This window comes from Tenrec ecaudatus, chromosome 1 (genome assembly GCF_050624435.1).
Source record: "Tenrec ecaudatus isolate mTenEca1 chromosome 1, mTenEca1.hap1, whole genome shotgun sequence".
Lineage (NCBI taxonomy): Eukaryota > Metazoa > Chordata > Mammalia > Afrosoricida > Tenrecidae > Tenrec > Tenrec ecaudatus.
This window is the reverse complement of record NC_134530.1, coordinates 94,646,457-94,660,975: the sequence shown is the minus strand read 5'-3', so window position 1 is coordinate 94,660,975 and position 14,519 is coordinate 94,646,457. Positions and strand designations below refer to the sequence as shown.

Below are 14,519 nucleotides of genomic sequence, written 5' to 3'. Positions count from 1 at the left end.
TTACTATGCATAAATTTTAAACATCTAATTCATAATTTTAAATGTCTATTAAATATCAGTTCAAATATATTTTAAAGCTCAACAGATGTGTGTTGAACTGAACTGCAGATTCTGTACTCCATTTGAAGACACATCAGGAAACCATTCCAAAGGAAAATGATGGTGCTTTGCTGGGGATAGAATTCGGGGTGAGGGTGATGAACTATTAACAAAGCCTTCTTTTCCCAATTCAATTGATCAAGAGTTCTGACACGGACTCAATCTAAAGTGAATTAAACTCATGATATTACGGTAGCTTTCTAGTGTGATGCCCTATCAAGGTATAGTGGCTGCATTATGAAGAACGAAGTACTGTAGGAAATACCTGTATAAACACAAAACGTTAATGAATATTTGGAAATCTGGGCATGATGTAGTCTAACAGTGGAATGTCCTTCATTAAGCACACTTTAAAAAGTAAAACTTCTCAACATGTATACCTGTGCCTTATTTGCAAACATGCTTGAGCATTGACTAGAAATCTTTTTGTAATGTTTGCAAGAAGTCCATAAACCAGCAAACGAAATGCCTCTTTTAAATAATGTGAAAATGGCATCTCTTCTACTGCAACAATCCAAAGAGCACAGCACCACCGTCCTTTTGAATGAAACATTTCGACACACCATCTTTGATATAGACATAGGATACTTTGGATTTCGATATAATTTGACATTTGATTTCAAAAATGGATTGTGATAATATGCTAAAGCTACTGCCATTCTGGATAAATTAACACTTTAAGCAACACAAAACGAAACAAAAAACGGCTTTTCAACACTTTCACCCAAAACTTTGATTTACTTGGATAAGTGAATGTACATTTTATGAAGTGTTGCAAAGTGGCTCTTAACACTGTTTGGGGAAAATAAGTTGTTCACATCAGTGAAGGGAAGCGGTTTGAACCTATGTGAGTAGTAATACTTCCTGGGGATAATGCCTAAACCTTCATTTCGCTGTGCAAGCTCATTCAATTGCGTTAGGTGAGCCGTTAAAACCAAACCACAGAAGTTCGCTCTTAAACAGGCATTGGCTCTTGAACTGATGGCTGAAAAATGAACAGACAGAGAAGCATTTGGTGTATGCCTATGTGATAAAAACAAGAATAGTTAATCTTTTATAAAAGTTCAGATATAGGTTGGTCTATCAGCTGTATAAAACTACATTTTTTATTAAGAATTTTGCACTAAAAATAAAATGGCACTCTTGCAAGGCTACACTCATGAATAATCTGGCATAACCAAACATAGCCGTGGAGGCTGCGCAACTTACAGTTCTTTTAAAACCTGTACTTATAAAGACTTTAGATCTGGATTTTTGAAATAAACCATCAATTCTGAAAAACAGGATCGTATCTGAAAAGGTTTGAAAAATTTCTAAATTCATTACTTACTTTACATGAAATCAGTATTGTTGCCTGCCAATGTTTACTCCTTGTGGGTGCCAATATCTAGGTCTCACTTGCTTGACCTTTTCCCGTTTAATGCAAAAATGGAATTTTTTAATGTATATAAAAATAAGTGAACAGAATTCTGGTCAGCATGATACGTTCACACACTTAAGCTGGCATTACACTTATCTTGCTTCAAAAATAACTGAAAATTATAGCAAATGTAAATCGAACTATAATCATGCTTAATTTCAGAATTCTCAAAACTGTTTCGTTAAGTAGAAATTTGGAGAAAAAAATTTTTTTCACAAATCTTTTCAATGTGTCCACCTGGATAAGAAATATGACTTAGTTACTACACAAAACACTTAAAAATTCGTTAGAAAAACCTTAGCAAAATAAAATGAAAGCTGACAGAATATCAATTGCTTGCATAAAAGTTGACCAACTGTACAAGTTAAGAAAAGTATACAAGCTTTTGTATTAAGAAAGGGCAGCTCAGTCAAGACATATGTACTGTAAAAATCTTTCAAAGGCTACAAAGAATCTGGAGAAATACAGAATGTATTTCTTAAGCCCAGATAAGAATATGGAGAGACATCATTGATGTCAACAATTTTACATATACAAACCTGACTTGGTTTATTTTTAAACTTCTATAATATAAAAAAATCATGCTAGCATAACTTTCAGGATTCACAAGGGTTTCCTTAATGAGGACACTCAATTTGTATGGTGAGAAAAGGTGTCTTATTTAAGTCAAGAAACTCAGAAAAACCGTGTTAAGTAAAAATCTGAAGGTAAGGTTCCCCCCCCCTTCATGAAACTACGCAAAAAGTACCTTGCAAGTGAAATTTTATACTATTAGTACAGCAAGTGCAAAGGTACATTTTAAATTCAAATTTACTTAAGTAATTGTTATAGCCTTAAAGGTTCTTTGATAGTTTTAAAGTAAAAATAAAATCTGCAAAAGATAGAATTATGAAATCTTATTTCCTAAAGTTAGGCTTAATTCAAATTTTAAACAGCTGTTTCAAGGAAATCAACTTTAAGGTAACCCATCAACCCTGAAAATTTGTGTCACATCAGGATTTACTCCAAAGAAAGTAAAATAGGTCAAAAATTTAGTCATCTAAGTTTTCAAGTTCCTCCAATTTCCCATGCGAGATTGCTTCTTGGAAAAATTCAGAAGAACCTGGACTTTCTTTTCCATTGCTGTTTACTCTTCGCCTTTTAGCAGGTCTCTCGCTTTTTCCATCAAAATCGTTCTCATTTCGTGCAGTCATACGGGCAAGCTTTGGGTCAATGGTAAGGTTATCGGTTTCATAACCATTAGAATCCATATCTGTATGAAGTGGTCTTTTATTTCCACTGGTTGGTCCATTAACGTGTAATCCTTCAACTTTTACGTCTTCTTTGTTTAATATTTCACCTGGTCCATTAGATGAGACACCTAAGTTGGAAAAGATACAGAAGAAACTGACCAAAAAGCTGAATTTGTACAGTATTGTAAAACAGTTTTCATCAAGGAAGTGATATAGAAGTGTATAAACAGAGTCTGATTTCCAGCTGTGTTGGGCCCACAGGCTGTTAGGGACATACACTGTACCCCAGGCTTATAAATGTGAGGAAAAGAACAAATTTCATTAGCTTTTGTGACAATTTAATATGGAAATATAAGTTAAGATCGAAGACTGGAATTTGGAGTACATTCAGCATTTAATTTGTTATTATATGACAACAATAAATACTGGATCCAGCAACCTAAGTAAGGTGAATTAAGCAGAGTTACCTATAAATTAAACCAAATTCACTGCCATCAAGTCAGCTCTGATTCACGGTGAGCCTACAGGGCAGGGTTGAACTGTGGCTGTGGGTTTCCAAGACTCTGATGGTTGATGTGAGTAGAAGTCCCATAGCTTTCTCCCTCTGGGCCGCTGGTGAGCTGCTGATGGGGAAGTGACAGCGGCCAACAACGGCAGTTTGAAAATCTCCATGGCAGAAAGATGAGTTTTCTAGCCTGTAAACATTTAGCCTTAAAAGCCCACCGTGGCACTTCTAGCCTGCCCTTTAGGGTGGCCATGAGTCAGAATGGACTGAATTGTGTTGAGATTGGCTTTGGTTTGACATATAAATTATTGAAAACTTTGTAAAAGGTCTATAATGTTCTATGTAAAAGCAGTGTGTTTTTTTCTTATACCTTAGCCCTATAGTGCTGAGCATGATGTTTTTGCAACACTTAATTAAATGTATATATTAATATATATTGATAACTATGAAAGTAAAGAATAAAAACAAAAATTTTTTTTCCCTTAAATTAAAAATTCAGGCGTTTTAGGGTTAAGTTTTCTACTGCCACATAAAGTCAAGCCTTCATGACTTTTGTATGTTTAATGTAAACTTTTAAGGTGATGGGCCTTAAAAGCAAAGATCATACACTACTATTTGTCTAGATACAATGAAATAATCCGCCATAATGTTAAATCAAGCTTTACTGCCCGGGTGTACACCTGAAGATGCTAAGCAGTAGACACAAACTAAGACTATGACTCTAATGAAAGCTACATACAGCTGAAGGGTCCCAACAGAGCAGACGACGAGACGCAACGGCACACAACACTGAGGGAGCCTGGGGTGCCGCGGTACCCTGCCAAACAAAGGTCTGTCTATCGTTCCCACTCATCTAGAGGCTCTTTGGGCCCGAAGACCTGGAGATGTGCACCCTTTAAGACTGCAGCCAAGAAAAACACATGGGCACTTGGACTTCACTGGATAGCCGCCGTGTGCAAAATGGATGCAAAGGGACACACAACAATGTAAAACACAGAACAAGCTTCTGATAATCGTTGAAATTTAATTATTTTAAGTCTGCACTTATATAAATGTGCTCAGCCCATGACTGCACATGGGGATCACATACAATCTGACATCCTGTACTAGAAGGCCAAAAGAACTGGGTGAGATTGTGATTAGGTAATGAATAATCACAAGATTTCAAGGCACAAACTAAAGACCCTTACAAAATGAAAATGGGTTGGGCAATTCCTTCCTTTCCTTGGAAAACCTGGAAACAAGTGGTTTAAGAAAATAAAAAGGAAAAAACAGAAAATAAAAAGGTAGAGCTAATTTAACAATTTCTTTGGTGGTGTGAACAGCAGAAAACAAATAGTTATAATTCTGTCTTCTTAAGTTTCCACTTTGCCCATAGGTCAGAATCTCCGCTGTGGTTGGTGTTAGTTGTCATGTCAATGAATCTTCTTGGACCGGCAAGTGGCTAAGGGTGGGTCTAAATTCCCTCTGAGCTTAAAGGGAAGCAGCGAGGGAAAAAGAGGCTATAGCAAATGTACAAAGAGTACCCACTACTGCAGTTCCTGCTTGCGACCAAAGTCAGATCTTTTATACTGTTCATTGTGTGTGTGGGGGGGGGGCGGGGGGGGGGGGGAAGGGGCAGGAGAACACAGGTGGGCAGGACGAGCCCATCAATTTCCACCTGAAAAGGGCGGGCTTATTTCTTTTCTGCTTGGTAAGGGTGTTGCTCAGGAAGTTCACCCTAATCCAAGTAGGCACCAAAGTAGTGTCGGCCAAGGCCGGGTCTTGCTGACTATTAGTAAAGGTCTGGCTCACTGTTAAGGGGCTTCCACCAGAGCTGGGAAATTGTACTGTCTTTTCATTCACTTATTCCCATGAACTTTTCCAAGCCTACTTTAGCTGCTCTCTACAGCAATATTTATATGCAGGTATCCCAGTGAAGCAAAAAACACATACTGCCTAAAAGAACAAATTCCTTAAAAGAAATGATCACTGTTAATTGTACAAGACTTTAAAGATATTTTTAGTGATATCAATGGGAATTCTGATTACTTTATATTATGTATGTGCTGATAAATACCAAGGGACTGGAAAAATTCCATTACCTTTTAATTACATTTCCCCACAAACTTTTTAAAGCCCCCTTGGATGCATACTACAATTATGTAAGTTTCCTCTGGATATTTACAATTATTTTGAGGTCTGCTCTGGAATTTTAAAAGAAACTCAAACTGATTTCCCAGGTCACTGACAGAAAAGCACCTTTCGTAGGGGGGAAGCCGCAGTGCTTCTTCAGTCGCTCACCATTTTGATTGCTATTGCTTAGAGTGCCGTCCTCTTTCTCGGACTGGCTGTTACTGCTGTTGGAGGCAGTGGGAGGAGGGGACGGTGCTCGACTGGACGCAGCACTTTCACTTTCATCTAGAAGCCGATCCATGTAATCCCTTAAAATTAAAAACAATATGAACCAATTATTTTTTCATATTAAAAAAGCTGAAAATTAAAATTAGTTAAGGTCAAGTTTAAATTGCTTCAATTAACAAATGTATCAAATTTTCACTTACATTTCACACCAAGATAAGAACACTTAAACGGAAAACTTCCTGTGGTTACATGTACGGGGGTGAAAAAAAGCAAAGGCTAGCAAACTTTAGAAACCTATGAAAATTGTATGTTTCAAGTGGTCTAACAAACACCAGAGCATCTACAATGAAGAAATTGGGGTGGCATCGTCCTCGGAATGAGTACAAAAAAGATTTCTGAACAGACACAAATTGGAATTATAATGCCTACTCGAGGAAAAACCTGACAGACAAACTTGGACCTAATGAAAAAGGATAAACCACTTCCGTAAACCTGGATACCTTCAAAATTACTGCTCTGGTCCAGTGTGAAGAAGCCCTAGTGGTGTAGTAGTTAGGCATTAGCTGCTAACCACAAGGTCAGCAGTTTGAAACCACCTTGGGAGAAGGATGAAGGCTTTGATTGAAACGACAGTCTGGGAAGCTCCTAGGGGCAGTTCTACCTTATCTTACAGAGGCATTATGAGTCAGAATAACTCGGTGGCAGCGAGTTTGGTTGTTTTTTTCCCGGTTATCCTGGGGTGAAATATAATATGCTCACAAAGTACTTGGACTTATCTGTAGGTTTTATTGTCAGGATTTCATTATAGGTGAGCTATCATTCTGTCCCTCAGACGTTGTTGCAGTATGGTCTGTGAAGACAGTGTTAAGTGACACAGTGCTGGAGTTAAACATCTGAGTTTAATACCTGTTTCTCTGAGGTTCAGTTTTTTTCCTATAATATGCAGATAATCATACATTATCTACCCACTGGGTTGTTTGATGAAATGTGTCCGCAAGTGTTTTGTAAACTATAAAGTGTCATTAAGTCACTAGAATAAGAGCCAGTGAACTGTTGTACATGGGCTGGTCACCTCCTTGTTCAAGGATGTTTCATTAGAACACAATCACGCCCATCTGATAAATTACTGTTTCCTGCAATAACAGTATAGAAATTTCAACAGGTATCTCACTACGTGCAAGTTCTAAATAGTTATTTGCCAATTCCTAAACTAGAATAAAACACTGGTAGCACTCAGGTAAGTGCTTGGTTCCTAGCCAAAACATCAACAGTTCAAATCTACCAGTCCCTCAACAAAGAGAAAGATGTTCTATAGATTAAAATAAAATAAACAAAAATACAAATAATAAAACCCAGCTCCTTGCCGTTGAGTTGGTTCTGACTCAGAAGAGACCCTACATAGGGCTTCAGAGGCTGTAAAAATCTTTATGGGAACAGACAGACAGCCTAAGCCACCCCCTCCCTGACTCCAATTTTGCTGGTCTGTTTCAACTGCTGACGTTGGCTGGAGTTTAGCAGATCAATGCTTATCCAACAGCACCGTCAGGGGAGAGGGAGAGAACAGTCTTGGAAACTTTATAAAGCAGTTTTAACCTTGTCTTAGACGATGTCACTATGAGATCTCAATCAGTGGCAATGGCAACAGAACCCCCTGGGTTATGGAATTATAATAAATGGAAGCATGTGGTACCTGACCTTGAGAAGTTTCCAATAGTTCCTAAGAAACAAAACTAACAAATAGAAAATTGAAATTAACTAACAAATTGGATAGTGCATATTAAGCATACCAAAGTAGAAAAAAACATGCCAAAAGGACTTCACAACAAAAGATACATGAGGAGGAATTTCGGGAAATTTGGTATGGTGAGAATGGACAATGGCTGTTGAAAGCCAAACAAAGGAAGCTGGAGTTGATTACATATTAAAGTTATTATCAATTTCCAAGTATACCTATGGTGTCACGAATGATGTCATATATCTACACATTGATTAGTGCCATACAAATGTTGAGGGAAAGAGAAAGGGAGTGAGGCTGAGCCTCCAGAAGATCGGGGCAGCGCTAGGTTACGTAAAGTCCATTCATTTTAAAGTTTTTATTCTTTTTAATTCTTTGGAAGAATAAACAGTGTACAGTGAATTCTATTATTCGCATACAGCTTCAAATTCTTGGAAGGAAGCAGAGAGAGGCTGCCGTAGGATCTATTAAAGGTGTATGAAGGACCTCTTAAGAAATTCATGGAACTATTCCATTATCTTTTCATCCCATTTTTTTCTTCAAACTTCTTAGAGCTCCCTCGAATGTACAAAGAGAAAGACGGGCTTTCTACTCCCACAGGAAATCCACAGCGGCAGATCTACTGTGTCTTGCAGAATATATGAGTCGGAATCGACCCGATGGCAGGGAATTTGGGGTTTGGTTTGCTCATGTAGAAGTAAATGGACAAATGTGCTTCATTTGAGTGAACAAACACACAGTAACCATTTTAAAAGAAAATAAATAAGCGCCAATAACTTTTAGGGTAATGTACTCTAAACTAATATTGATTTTGACCCTAATAATAAAATTCCCTATTTTTCTAAAAAAAAAGTATTACTGTTTTGCACAGTCATTTCAACAAGCTGGATCAACCCCGTGGTTGCAACAGTGGGCTCACACGCAACAGTTGTGAGGCTGGCAGAGGGCCAGACAAGTGTTTGGTTCTCTTGCACACAGGGTTGATGTGAGCTGGGCCTGGCTCGATGGCACCCAACAACAGTCACCTCAAGTGTAACTACTAGAAAGAGAAGGCTCCAAAAAGCCCACCAGAAAAATAACTCCTTGACTATAGGAACCATGCTTCCTCCCATCTGGAAAAAAAATCACAGTACCAGCTACTGTTTGTTATAGAAAACATAAAATAGCCAAAAAGAATAAAATCTGAATAAGGAACTACAGTATTCTCAGTTTAAAATTTTTATAGGACACGCATAACTGATGTCCAGAAAACCATGATATTCTTCCCTAGAAGGAAGGGACAGCCTCCCACCACCACCCCTGCCTCACTTCAAATCATTAACACGAGGAGATCACGATTAACTGTTAACAGTTAAAGACTAAAAGACAGATAGGCGATTACGTCTAATCTACATGGACTACAGAATTCTTAACCTTAGGAGGAATAAAGGTTATAAATGTGTTTAGCTTTACACACTATGTAGCGGTTACTTAAAGAAGCTAGAACGGTCGGCGGCCATCCCTACCTAACCTGCTGCGCTTGACATCACAGAGGCGCAGCTAAGCCAGCCCCCAACACTTCCTGTGGTGCTCCTTTCTGAAAGAGAAACGTGAGTGACCACGGGCCTGGCCCAGCACGGCAACGCTCATGTTCTCATTGCTGCTGCTGACAGACCGACTAGTTCACGTGTGAACATTACTTCTGAAATAAGTGGAAAAAATAAAACATGTTACTACTGCTTTTTCCTATAGAATTCCATGAAAATGTGAATAAATTTTAAGATATATTCTGCAGCATGGATAGTTATATTTCATTTTATTTTGTCACACATCTTAACACTATCAATAAAAATATAGAAAAAGTTAAATAATCATAAAATTTGGGATACTGCTATATATTAAATTCCACTTTATCAAGGACTGAATAATAAGGCATGAGGCATACTGTATACAATGCCCCATGATTTCAGGGCAAACATATTCATTTCTATTATTTTACCTCAGGCTTCAGTGTTTGACCATACACGGAAGTGACCGATAGAGACAATGTTCAAGTCTAACCCAGGTATTTGAAAAAGAGTCAAATATGCACATAAATGAGCGTTTCAAATGCATTTTCTTCAGCCAACAGTAAGAAGGTTTTCCCTGGTGCACACTGACCAAATCAGTGTTTATTTTCTGCATTACATTTACATTATTTTGTAAACAATAGGGGCTAAGCAAGGATAGTACATACAGTGAACTCTGCCTGAGCACCAATCCAAGAGCATTTTAAAACTAATGCATGTTAAGAAAATGAGTTCACTACTTTATGTGTTTATAGTAACAAATTGGGGGGGGTGGGGGCGAGAGGGATTTTTTAATCCAAAACACGACTTAAGGAGGCTAGGAGAACTTGTTACATGAAAAAGGCATTGGATATTTAGCCATCTCGCATAAATAATGGATATAATAAGAGCCCGCATCAGTGGGAGTTAAGTTAAAGCGACATTGCTAATTACTGAGTATCGCCTGGTGTCGAAGAAAGGCTTTGAGAAAACCGGGAAACAGGAAGTAGTTATGTACAAGCCCTGCACTCTACAAAAAGCTTATAACCCAAACAGAGAATATGATTTTACCTGATCTACTCTGTGTCTGTATTTTTCCCTTTATGTCATTTATATCCTAATCTTATTTTGGTTCTAAGGCTCAAGTAGATCGGATAAGGGAAACGGTTCATCTTTCACCCTCCAAACGAAGGTCCAACTAGACACGTAGCCCTAACGTTGTAGAAGTTGTTCTCTCTTCTCTCCCCTTCCAACGGCTTTCAAAGTCACATGACATAAAAATCTCTATGGCTGCCTTACAAGGCTTAAAATTTAACAGAGTCCTACACTCTCAGAACGGCTCTTCCGTAGATTCTACTCCACATAGAAACCTACACCTCTTGCTTTAGAGTTATTTCTATGGTCTCAAATCATTTGAATTGTGGTTTACAATGATTTTACAAGTCTATTTATCAGTGTTCTAAATACCCTATCCAATGAAGAGATGTCAATATATGGTATATTTAATGCAAACTTTTATCCTATTAATATAAAGCAAGACTCTAAAATTCCTATTTCTCTAAAGAAAATCTGAAAGTTTAACAACCTGGCTCTACAAGAAAAAATAAACTCACGTTACACCAGGATGAAGATTATATTTCTTCTTTCCAAATCGCGTTTGCTGAGCAAAGAAATCATAACGTTCTGATTTTTTCCACATGTAATAGAATGCTACACATTCACCAACTGACCTTGTTCGAACCTGTAAGAAACAAAAAACTTGCTTTTAAGATGAATTCTTTTTATTTTAAAGGAATCATGTCATGAAAACCTCTGAAGACTAGATATATACCTAGCATGTTTCTTTTTTTTTTTTAAATCTTAATTTATTGGGGCTCATACAATTCTTTTCACAGTTCATACATATACATACATCAATTGTATAAAGCACATCTGTACAGTCTTTGCCCTAATCATTTTTTTCTCTTTTCTTCTTTTACATTTTATTAGGGACTCCTAGCATGTTTCTTAATGACAATGTTAACGTTGCTGTTAGGCCTATGAAGTCAATTATGACTCACACCAAGCCACCCCACGTGACAGATTAGCATGGTTGGAAATGACTCCATGGCAGGTTTGTGGTTAATTGGTTTCTTCTGGACTGTACATTTTATGGGATTAGATACCCAGGTCTCTTCACCAGTGGAGTCAATGGGTGAATTTAAACCACAACTTTCCATTAGTAGTTAATTGTTTATCCCATTGGATAACCGAAAGCTCTCAGTAACAACACTGCAACAGCTGTGTTGAAAGCTATTCTTTATAAATTCCCTTTGAGAGAAATACACAACAATGGCAGCAGGGCCTGGTATTCAATGTTTGCTTTATCAAGGATGTCCACCACCTGATCTACTTAAAACAAAAATAACGTCCTCTACTGAAAATGTTCCAAAGTTAATGTTAGATACAGTTCACAAACACAAATCCTGTTCAAAAGATTATTTTCCTGTTCCTAATGGCAATCTACTCATTTAACTTACTTTCAAGGCAGGCTAAAATACTCCCCAATGAATTAAAAGCTTTCACTACTAATGCTGTTAGGAGTCCTATTGGCACTGTCAGGTAATATTGGACTGGTAAGGAGAAAGGTGAGTGGTTTAAGCCCATTAGTCATTCCTAAGGAGCAAGCTGAGACTAGCTGCTCTCATGATACACTGCCAAGGCATTCAACTATGTGGACCATAACAAACTATGGATAACCTTTCCAAGAATGAAGTCCAGAACACTACATCATGATCCTACGGAATCTGTACACAGATCAAGAGGCAGCTATGAAAACAGAACTAGCAAATGGTTTCTGATCAGGAAAGGTGTGCAGGGCCGTATCTTCTCACCACACTTAATCAGGATCAGAAGGAGTGTTATTAACAAATAGAGATATGCAGATCACACAACCTTGCTTGCTGGAAATGAGGACCTGAAGTACTTGATGAAGATCAAGACCTGCAGCCTTTGGTATGAATTGCCACTCAGTGTCAAGAAGACCAAAATTTTTACAACTGGACAAATAATAGGTAACCACTGCCTTAGAGTCAATGCTGACTCATAGTTAAATTGTAGGGCAGTACTGCCACACGTGGGTTTCCAAGACTAAGAATTAAAAGAAGTAGAATGCCCTTTCTCCCACAATTGTTTCTGGTGGTTTCAAACTAATGACCTTGAGGAACGAATCTTTCGGATCACAGTCCAGTGCATAACATCACAGCGCAACATTTGAAGTTGTCAGGGATTCTGTCTTGCTTGGATCCACAGTCAGTGCTCATGTAAGCATCAGTCAAGAGATCAAACGGTGTTGCAATTGGGTAAATTTGCTGTATAAGATCTCCTCAGAGTCCTGAAGTGCAAGGATGTTACTTTGAGGACCAAGATGTGCCTGATCCAAGCCAAGGTATTTTCAACTGCTTCGTATGTATGTGTAAGTTGGACACTGAATAAAAAGATTGAAGAAGGATCGATGCCTATGAATGGTGATGTGAAGAAGTATACTGAAAGTACTCTGGACTACGGAAATGGCAAATAAATGTGTCTTGGAAGTACAGACCAGAGTGCTTTGCAGAGACAAGGACTGCAAGGCTTTGTCTTACATACTTTAGACATAATGTCAGGAGAGATCAGTCCCTAGAGAAAGACATAATGCTTGGTAGAGTTGAGAGTCAGCCAAAGAGGGGAAGAACCTCAAGGAGATGGATTGACGAGAGAGACTCTAACAAGGAGCTGAAGCATAGGAATAACTGTGAGGACGGTGCTGGGGCCTGGCAGTGTTTTGTTCTGTTGGATCGGAACTGACTCAAAGGCACCAATAACAACATCTGCTCCTACAAAGATCTACAGTCTCAGAAACTTGGCACAGGGTCATTCTGAGTCAGAATCGACTTGATAGCAGTGGAATGCTGTTTGCTAAATTATTCCTGTGGCTTACTGTGTTATACTTATTTGTACAACTCCCTTCACATAATGTTCAATTAAGAAGGCAGGCCACATAATGTTGGCAAAAATCCCCCTTTTGATAATTAACTTGGAGAGTTGGAAAGGTTGATATAAATAAGATAAAAATGAGATGTTTAATAGGGGGAAGAAATCTGTATGAATGTTTGATATGAAAATGCTGTCACTTTAGCCCAGTAATTCCTGGCTACCCTGTGCCTCTGACTGCACTTAAGAACTGTGGTAGTGTTAAGACGTGACAAAATAATAATAATTTATAAATTATTAAGGGTCTGTGAAGGGGGTGTGAGGAGAGTGTGGGGAAAATGGGGAGGTGATACCAAGGGCTCAAGTGGAAAGCAAATATTTTGAGGATGAGGACAACAAATGTACAAATGTGCTTGACACAATGGATGGATGCGTGGATTGTGATGAGATTTATGAGCCCCCAATAAAATTAAAAACAAAACTGTGGATGACACCATCCTTTCCTACCACATTTTCCTTTCTTCCTCTCTGCTTTCTTTATCTTCAAAACTTAAGTCTCAAGCTGTTCTATGAATGGTAGTAATTAAGGTTTAAAAATAATTCTGCCTCCTAGAGCAACATCTTTCTCTATAAAGTCTTTCAAGGTTATTGCACTTTACTAAAGGAGCCCCGATGGCACAGTAGTTACACGTTTGGCTGCTAACTGCCATGTCCACTCTTTGAAACCACTGGCCAGCGGCTCCTTGGGAGAGCTGGGGCTTTCTACTCCCACAGAGCGAGTCAGGAGACTCACACGGAAGTTGTGCGCTCTTCCCAGAGGCACTATGAGCCAGCATCAACTCAACGGCAGTGAGTTTCGTTTGTTACTTTAAGTAGCTAAACTCAAGTTCTATCCTAAAGCATTGATATTTACCACCCTAAATACTCATAAATAAATCAAGGTCTTTTTTTTTTAGTACTTGTTATTGGGACGAGTATTTCTTTCTAAGCCACCTAATAAGATTATAGGGTCCTCAGTGGATCATATGGTTTGCACTCATCTCCTAACCAAAGAGATTCAAACCTACCCAGGGGCACCTTGGAAGAAAGATGTGCCGATCTGCTCTCATAATGACTGCCTTATTCCCACTACCTTCAATTTGATACCTGTCGTGTCACAAGCGTCACTCTCTCTGGAACTGCAGTGGGGAAAGGCTCTACAGCTGAAGCGCAAAACCACTCCTGCACAGGTTGCTGACGCCAACTACGCTAACTCGGCATTCCCGCCGGTGCAGGTGTCCTCTCCGCAGGAAAGCAATGCAGCAGAGTCTAGCTCAATAGTATTTGTATGTAAGCATGGGTACACAAAACTCTTGCTTGCAATGTTCCTTTCAACATTTATAAATCAGAAATATACATGACAGTCATTAGCGTAATACATCCCCTAGCAGTATATGCATTTATGAGATGATTTGGAAACAGAAAGAAGAGGTAGAGTTCCATTTCTTTAATACTGATTGTCTTCTTAGAGATATCTGAAATCCTAAAACTCAATTTTTCTCTTCCTGGTTATATATCATCTGCCAGTTAACAAAGGCCCTACTGGCGCTGCGGGAGGCATGCTGAGCTGCTGCCTACAAGGTGAGTGGCGCGAGGCCGCCAGTTACTCCATGAGAGATGAGGCGGTCCGCTCTGCTCAAGATTGAACAAGCAGCAACCCAAAGGGGCA

General features: G+C 38.6%; 1 protein-coding gene across 9 annotated transcripts in view; it reads right to left on the bottom strand.

The window, feature by feature from the left end:
* Positions 1 to 1,178: 1,178 nt before the first annotated feature.
* Positions 1,179 to 14,519, bottom strand: part of MIER1 (MIER1 transcriptional regulator) — a 67,405-nt gene continuing 54,064 nt past the window's right edge. For 6 of the 9 annotated variants that reach the window (XM_075557265.1, XM_075557242.1, XM_075557249.1 and 3 more), the window contains 3 exons: positions 10,474 to 10,601; positions 5,498 to 5,679; positions 1,179 to 2,879 (listed from right to left, as the gene is read on the bottom strand). In XM_075557265.1, coding sequence (XP_075413380.1) covers positions 2,551 to 2,879; positions 5,498 to 5,679; positions 10,474 to 10,601 — 639 coding nt within the window. In that variant the 3' untranslated portion in view covers positions 1,179 to 2,550. The remainder of the gene's footprint in view (positions 2,880 to 5,497; positions 5,680 to 10,473; positions 10,602 to 14,519) is intronic. The other 3 variants (XM_075557268.1, XM_075557244.1, XM_075557258.1) reach the window with 1 other exon arrangement.